Raw genomic sequence first — 8,774 nt, 5'->3', positions numbered from 1 at the left:
CCGCGGTGGGCGCGCCGGCCGCCACCGCCCCCGGGCCGTCGCGGCGACCACTCCCGCGCCTGGTACCTGTGGACTCCCTTGTCAAGAGCCTGGAGCTCCCCCGGGGGAGCCGAGCCCAGGACAGACATGCTACTCCCGTTTCCTGCCCCTTCGGAGCGGCGAGGAGTGGGTGAGGCGGGACCGGGCTGCTGCACCGAGGAGCCCCCCGAGCCGAGGGCGGACTGGCCCCGCGGCGAGGGCGCCAGGGCCTGCCCGGTGATGGCGGGCAGGCCGGCCTCGGCCCATCGGCGGGCGCGTGAGGGGAGGGAAGCCGGCGGGAAGGCGCTCCTTCCCTGCGCCCCCTCGCCCTGGGCAGTCTGGCCGGCCGGGCCCAGCAGCCTGACCCCGGGAGACCCCGCTTTGAGGCGGGCAACGGCTGCCCTCGCCCAGGCCGCCCGGCCCTCAGGTTGTGCGACTGTGACGGGCTGACTCGCGCAGAGGGCGGTTGAAGGGGAATGGGGCGCTTCTCCCCTCTGCTTGGGGAGGGGGGTGTTGTGCTTTGTGGGGGGTCGGGGGGGTCACCACCCTCCCAGAAGAGGTGGGGGAGGGCCGCCGGCGCAGCTGGCCGGCGAGGGGCGGGGTCACAGAGGCGAAGTGTGTGTTCGAGCGAGGGCGTGTGGGGGGCAGGGCGCGCGCGGAGGAGGATCTGTGGCCTGCGCGCAGGCGCGAGCAGCGGGCCGGGCCCGAGCCCTGGAAGAAGGCCGACGGGGAGCGGGGGCGGTGGGCCGGCGGGAGGGCGGGCAGGCTGACGCTAGGGGGGGCGGGGAGCCGCGTCGGCGTCGCGGGGGCGCGGGCGATTCGAGGCCGACGCATCCGCGCGTGCGCGCGCCGGCAAAGTGTCCGCGTTAGAGGGGAGTGACGCGTGCGCGTTCACGTGCACCCCGGAGAGCGGTAAGCAGCGAGGAGAGGCTTGAAGGGGGGTGGGGGGTGGAGAGGCTAGCCGAAGGAGGGGTGGGGAGGCGGCGCCTGCGCAGTGCGCCGCGGAGGAGCTGTGTGTATGTGAGAGTCTGACGGGTTCAAAATGGCGGCGGCTGCTTCAGCGGCTCCTCCTGTGTGAGGGAAACAACACCCCTCCCCGGCAGCGGCGGCGGCGGCGGCGGCTGCGGCTCGCAGAGCACCTTCCCGGCGGCTGGGCCTGTCGCCGCTCTGTGTATCCTGGGCAGGGGGCGCTTCGGGAGGAGGGGCAACGCCAGGGGGCCCATCCCCCGGAATCCCTCCTCTGCGACTGGGGAGTAGCCGGGGGCTCGTCCCGCAGCGCGGAGCCCGGGCTGAGGGGGAGACGCGAGGGGAGCCGGGGCCCCCAGCCCGGCGCGCCGCGCCGCTCCCGCCCTCTCCGCCCCCCGGGGCCGGGGCCCGCGTTCCGGGGGGCCGGGGCGGCGCGGGCAGCCTCGGGTCGGCCGGTCTCAGCTGATCGGCCGCCGCTCCCGGGCTCCGGCGGTGGCCGAGCGGCTACTTGTCTAGGGCACGGCGGCCCCGCGGCCGGGGCTGGCCCGGGGCTCGGGCTCGGGCTGCTGACCGCTGGCCCGGGGGAGGCGGGGGCGCCCCGTGCTCGGCGCCGAGGGGTCGCGCTCCCCTCTCCTGACGCCTCAGACTCCCGGTCTCCAAAGCCAGAAGAGGAGGTTTGATTCAGCAACTGTTTCCTCTCTTTTCCGGGTCGCTGTGACCCTCTGGATACTGGGTTGATCCACGGAAAAAACCCGAAGACGACGTTTGGGATTTAATTTTTCCTCTCAGTTTTTGGAATCTTTTACTTCTCACTTGGACAAGAACTCACGAGCAAAATCCCCGGTGAGATTCCCCCTCCTGTCGCCCCCCCCCCTTGGAAGTTTTGGTTCGCTGTGTTATCTAAAGACTTAATGTAAAGTTTCTATTTCTTTTTCCGATGGTTGAACGAACCATTGAAACGCCTTTTCCTGGGGGAACCCGGCGAGATTTTCCATTTTTCCTCTCCGGCCCTGGCTGCTCTCAAGCCCGGGCGGTCTTTGCCCAGGGGGTGCAAACACGGTTTCCCTCCCGACTTGGGGCGAGGGCTTCCTCCAGGAGGGCTCTGCCACGAACTGCTCTTGCAAACTGTGTCATCAGGTCCAGTGGTCTCGTAGCAGTTTTGAAAGGATGCTGTTAACGTGGCCTTAATGTAGTTACAAAAAAGAAAAAAAAATCTGCATTCTCTATGGAAGCCATTATCCTTGAGAATATTTAGGAAAAAGAAAAACCTTTCTTGGTATTAGGGATCGGCCGTCGCGCAAACCGGTCTTTAATGTTTGGAAAAGATGAATTTTACTTACGTCTCTAGGTAAAATCTTTATTACTTTACACAGAAAGATGTGATACATTTTTGTGTCTGATTTGCAACTCCCTTGAATTTGTTTCAGAGTTGTACACATCTTGTGTTGGGGTGGAGGGTTGGTTTGGGAATGAAAAGATCCGGGGAGTCTAGGAAGGAAGGCGACGATTGCATACGGATTTACTAGAGGTGTATGGGAAATTGTTTTGGAGTCTATTTAAATCCTAATTTCTTGTTCTCTTCTTATATAGTTAGTCTGTCCTTTTCTTTAGTTTCTAATTACGGGTGAGAGAGAACTAATTTGGTTAGGATCTGGATTAGTTCAGTGGCTGCTTCACCTGGCCAGCTCTCTAAGAGAGAAAAAGTCCTGTGTCCCCCCCCCTTTTTTCTTTTCTTTTTTTTTTTTTTTGCTAATGCTGCCATTGAAGGGGAGCCTTGCGTATTGTAATCCTGTGGGGAGAAACAAGTGGTATAGCCCGACAGTAAGGAACTGAAACCAACATCTTCTTGCCTATAGGCCTCAGACAGTTGTAATGTGATTAACGTTGATCTTGACATGGAACCACTTGCCCCAGAGCTGAGAGGTCCCAAACTGATGAAGAGGAACCAGATTTCTCAGGAAGCCTTTAACTTACACATGTCCTAAACACTTCATTCCGAGGAAAGAAAGGTTGAGTTCGAGGATGAGTTCTCATCTCTGCTCATATCATTATTCTTTAGTGTTGCAATCTGGTTCCTAAGGAGGAAGAGGAAGGCAGCCCTGGAGTGGTTTCTTTCTGTAATTTCAACAGAAGAGTGAGAGATGGAACCCGAAGAAGAAAGGATTCGTTACAGCCAGAGATTGGTTAGTATTTTCTTGTCTTTCTTTTCTTTTCTTTTCTTTTCTTTTTTTCCAATTTTGAAGCAGAAAAACTATTTTGTTTACATTTGTGAACATACTGTGATTAAAACTTTTCAGGTGGCTTTTCTCTGCACCAGAGGAGGGAAGGTGTATTAGTATCTCATTTGAATTTTAGGCCAAGTAGTTAGAGTCTTAGTAGTCATCCTATTTGGAAATGGATTTATAGGTAGCTTTTAACTTCTGCTGAAACCGTTGTAAATCAAAGGATTTTGTGGATTACAGTGTGACAAGGATTCCTAATTTTGCAATACTGACATTGTAATAAATCTAATTGATTACGTTAGATTTGAATGTAAATTTGAGGGGCAAAACTGTTTGAGGAAGGATAGTTCCGTATAATTTTTTTAGATTATTGTGTACCAAGATTTTTGGCTTTGAGCTGGGGAGTGGAAATGCGGATTTTTTTTTTTTTTAAACACAAATTAACACTGATAGGGTTGAAGGGGATTGATTGAGAGAAGGGAGAATACTGGATGCTGATAAAGTTCTATATTTTGTATTTGGGGAGGGATGTATGTGATATATCTTATAAAAGTAAATTTTTACTTAGTAATGATTTGGAAGGAATTAGCTTGTATGTGCATATGAATACTTTGTCCATTAGGCTCCCGCTTTCCTCTCAGGGTTTCCCTACTGGAGTTTAAGAATTTGATTTTTGTTTTCCCTAGTCAAAGAGAGCTTTATTAATATTCTCACCATATATTCGTTTCAGAAATTTGACTTTATTTGTAGAGTGGGGAATGAGGAAAGCCACAGAACTATATGCATTATGTAAACTTTGGTGAACTGAAAGACCTAGAAAATTACTAAAGGAATTTATGCTGGTTTTATTTGGCTCTGCATTTTAGACTGAATTTGGAGGAAAAAAGAGTGATTCTTTAATTCATTTTCTGATAATGTCCAGACTCTTTGAGAAAAGGCTGTTCTCCCCCGCCCACCCCCCCCATGCCCCAGTGTGACTGTTGAAAAGGTGTGGTGTGTATTGGCAAGTGTATCCAGTAGGCAGTATGTTCTAGCAAAGCTTTATTTCAGAGATTTGCTTCTTGTCTCCTAATCTGTGTGTTGAGATTATAATTCTTTATCTTTAACTTTTAGAAATAAAGTATATCATCAGTGGAATTTTGTACGTTTAGGATTTATTTTTGTTTTGACATTTCTTGAATTCAGTTTTTTGGGGGGAAAAGAAAGAAGATGCTGCAAAATTCTTTTCTTGGTTAGTTACTGCTATATGGATTTTCGTTTTTATCACGTCAGGCTGGTAGAATTGCTGAGCTGTTTCATAAATATCTGAGAGATCTTGGGATCCAGTCTTTCAAAGCAAGTTTTTATTTTTTAACAAGATAGGGAGGTAGTGGTAAGGAGATCCAAAGAATCTGTGATTTTTGTCCTGGTAAGTTTTTTTTTTTTAATTGTAAAATGATTGCTACCTGTTGCACACATTAACCTTTTCCTTATCTAGCATATTTTTTCTTTTGGTTTATGTGTTTTTGTAGCAGTGTTGTGTAAGAGGGTACAGCAAATATTTTGGGAGAATCTTGCTCACTTAGAATTTTGGGTAATAATCTTGAGTTTAGGGTGACTGATGTCTGTTTTCCTTTTTTAAATTACATGACAAAATTATATCCAAAGTGTAAATCCCTTCCATAACATAACTTTTTTTTTTTTTTTTTTTTTTTTTTTTTGCGGTACGCGGGCCTCTCACTGTTGTGGCCTCTCCCGTTGCGGAGCACAGGCTCCGGACACGCAGGCTCAGCGGCCATGGCTCACGGGCCCAGCTGCTCCGCGGCATGTGGGATCTTCCTGGACCGGGGCACAAACCCGTGTCCCCTGCATCGGCAGGCGGACTCTCAACCACTGCGCCACCAGGGAAGCCCCATAACATAACTTTTGATATGAGAGCATATTGGTGGCTAATTTGAATGGCAGTCTGCCTACCAAACTTTTAAATTTATTTATTTATTTTTAAAATTTATTTATTTTATTTTTGTCTGCGTTGGGTCTTCATTGCTGCGTGTGGGCTTTCTCTAGTGGTGGCGAAAGGGGGCTACTCTTTATTGCGGAGCACAGACTTGAGACGCTCGGGCTTCAGTAGTTGTGGCGTGCAGGCTTCAGTAGCTGTGGCACACGGGCTTAGTTCTTCCGCGGCATGTGGGATCTTCCCGGACCAGGGCTCGAACCCATGTGCCCTGCGTTGGCAGGAGGATTCTTAACCACTGCGCCACCAGGGAAGCCCTAAATTTATTTATTTTATTTTATTTATTTTTGGCTGTGTCTCGTCTTTGTTGCTGTGCGCCGGCTTTCTCTAGTTGCGGCGAGCAGGGGCCACTGTTCGTTGTGGTACACGGGCTTCTCATTGCGGTGGCTTCTCTTGTTGCGGAGCATGGGCTCTAGGCACGCGGGCTTCAGTAGTTGTGGCTCGCGGGCTGTAGGGCGCAGGCTCAGTAGTTGTGGTGTACGGCCTTAGTTGCTCTGCAGCATGTGGGATCTTCCTGGACCAGGGCTCAAACCCGTGTCCCCCGCATTGGCAGGCAGATTCCTAACCACTGCGCCACCAGGGAAGCCCTGCCTACCAAACTTTTAATGTCTCTGTGGCAAGTGCTTATATTACAGAATTCTCTATTGATAAAGTTAGATATTTGAGGAATTTTAAGACTGACATGAAGGCATAAAGGCTAATTTTTACGGTAGCTATAATACCGTATCTCTTTAAGTCAAAGTATAGAATTTAGTTTTGTTTTGCAGTTACTGGCCATGGAACATAAAGTTTGAAAGAGAGACAAAATGACAGGTGTGCTAATTTGGCTTGGTGATTAAACTTTGTGTGGTCTCATACTATATGTTTGTCGAATTGAATTACCTAGTGCATTGATTATAGTGTTATTGGCTATCACATCCATATTGTTTTAGAGGACAAAACCTAAATGGTTATCCCTCTGTGACATACTTTCAAAATAGCCTCTTGGGAGAGAAAATGTAGTATACCAGTATTAACAGTCTGAGGCCAAACTCGTTTCAGAACAAGAGTGACTTTAATATTGAGGATCTTTTACCTATCTTTAAAAAAAAAAAGTTGTATCCTTACTTATAAGAATATGTATTATTCATGATTGAATAGATCCTTTTTAATGCTTTTAACTGACATAGCTATTTCAAGTTCACAGACTGGATTTGGTGAGATAAATTTTGATATGTTTGTATCATCTTTGTGACAAGCCATTTTTTAAAAAATCAGGCATAGCTAGTTTTTAAAAATTGGCTTGTCTTTTGTCAAACTAGTATTTATCTATTACATGTAGAAGAGAATTACACCTTTGAGTATGGTATGTACGTGTAGATTTGGGGCATAAGCTCTTCTTTCTGGAACTAGAACATTTACTTATTTTGCAGTGTAGGGAATACAAGGGAGGGTAAATGCTGTTTTGATTTTTTTTAAACAAGCCACTGTTTTGTTTTTAATGAAAAGATTAGTAGTTTTGTGTATGGATTTCTAGAAGAAAGCCAGATAGATCTCCATGGGAAGTTGACATAGTTGAGGAGGTATTCAAGTGAGAGGGATAGAAGCTTCAGGTTGGTGATGGGTGGATATTTGGTTATCCTGAGGTAATGATGATTTATTTCTGTATTTCTAGTAAATTAAGATGTAGGACGTTACTGAGAAACATGGACAGGTACTAATTTTAGAACTTTTTTTCTTCATTTGGTTTCAGGAGCCAAAGTGTTGAAGTATTTTTGAATGTTTGTCACAGCCATGTATATTTAAATGTTTGTTTATAGGGAATGTTCAACATAATATCTTATAGTTTCTTAATCTAAAATATTAGTTAAATCCTCAGCAATTGTAGTCAATGATCTTTTAAGTTTTTGAAATCACACCAATTCTGAGTAATCCTTATTATTACACAATAAAAATAAAATCAAGGACAAAATAATGTGCATCTGAAGTAAATGCTTAAGGTATAGTTACATTTAGTATGGAAAAAAATTCACTGACCCCTGCCAAAGGCAATTGTAGAAACAAATGAACGCCTAAATCAATGTAAAAGAAGGTGAAGACAATATACTTCAGGGTAAAAGAAGTTATATGACATGAATATTTTTTTCCCTTGACTTCACCTAAGCCTAGTGCTGTTATCTGAAGGGAGAGATGCTGATTTACTTGAGAATTCAGCTTGCTTGTCAATCTTGATGCTAAGATGAAGAGATTTTCTAAAGGATGTTATTATACTACTGGATGCTCAATCCTGTTAATGTGCCTTACATATGATTCTCTCTCAAATAGCTAAATCATTTATCTGTTGCAAGAAACTGAGGGCACTGAGTCCTTATGATATTCTCACCTTTCTTTGGGTCATCCTTAAAATTGTCTCCCCAGATTCAGGAGCAATGAACAGATTATCCCTTTTACAAACAGTCGCACTTTGAATGTCCCCGCTCTAAGGTCTTTCTGCCCAGGAATAGACCAGGCAAAATAAAAACCTAATTTTAAGCAATTTTTTCCATAGTTTATTAATAATTAAAAAAATTATAGATGGTCTAAATTGTTGAATTTGCTTATTTATCGTCATTCCATTAGACTTAACTGTCAGTCTCTATTGGTGGAGGAGTACATTGTTCGGAGTATTGCAGTCTCCTTCCTGGTGATGTAGGAAAAACTTGTTGCCCATTTTTGGCATTCAAAATGCAGATGATGAGGGAGCTAATTCTTTATACTTATGCATCAGTCTTCCACAGTTTACCCGTATTTTGGGGACCCAGAATACAGGGCTGTATTTAAGCCCCATTACTTTCTCTTATTTATTTTGCTGAGCACTAATCACTACCATACTTAAGTTTGTTTGTGCATATCTCTCCATTAGAGTACAGGCTCCTTGAGAGTTGGGACTTTGTTTTTGTTTATGGTGTCTACTGGATGCTTTGAATAGTGCCTGACACATAGAAAGTGCTCAATAATTAGCCTCAAAAAGAGAGAAGAAAGTACTCTCAGTCTGCAATGTAGAAAGTGCTCAATAAGTATTTGTTGATATTGTTGAAAGCCCTCATAAGTGTTTACTTTTCTTTGCTATGAGTTTTCTTGACTGCTAGGAATAGATCACTAGAATGGAGGAGAGTTTGGTATACAGGGATGAGCAAAATATTGGGGTATTGGGTTCTGTAGTATACATAAGAACCAGAAGGCCTAAGCTCTAACAAATGAAAACTTATGCTTAGCACACGTGCCACATGAACACATTTATAGTATTTAAGCCATTAGAACAGATAAGAAAATATTTAGTTAACTGTAAAAGCTCAGTCTGAATTTTAAGTTTCCTATCTCAAATCCTGTCCTAAACCCTCCATGTTACGGTTTTTGCTGACTTTAAGACAACCTTAAAGTTGTGAAGTTGCAAGCGACAGTGTTTGTGTTACTCTCAAGTCTTGGTTTTTGTAAACTGATACAGCCACTATGGAGAACTGTATGGAGGTTCCTTAAAAACTAAAAATAGAACTACCATACGACCCAGCAGTCCCACTACTGGGCATATACCCTGAGAAAACCATAATTCAAAAAGA

At 45.8% G+C, this 8,774-nt stretch overlaps 1 protein-coding gene across 1 annotated transcript in view; it reads left to right on the top strand.

Annotated features, from left to right (window-relative positions):
- Nucleotides 1-1,405: 1,405 nt before the first annotated feature.
- Nucleotides 1,406-8,774, top strand: part of KDM2A (lysine demethylase 2A) — a 102,944-nt gene continuing 95,575 nt past the window's right edge. The window contains exons 1-2 of the mRNA XM_030833400.3: nt 1,406-1,827; nt 3,044-3,167. Coding sequence (XP_030689260.1) covers nt 3,126-3,167 — 42 coding nt within the window. The 5' untranslated portion in view covers nt 1,406-1,827; nt 3,044-3,125. The remainder of the gene's footprint in view (nt 1,828-3,043; nt 3,168-8,774) is intronic.

The sequence above is a fragment of the Globicephala melas genome, chromosome 8 (genome assembly GCF_963455315.2).
Source record: "Globicephala melas chromosome 8, mGloMel1.2, whole genome shotgun sequence".
Lineage (NCBI taxonomy): Eukaryota > Metazoa > Chordata > Mammalia > Artiodactyla > Delphinidae > Globicephala > Globicephala melas.
The sequence above is the reverse complement of the archived record's forward strand: the minus strand, read 5'-3'. Positions and strand labels throughout refer to the sequence as shown.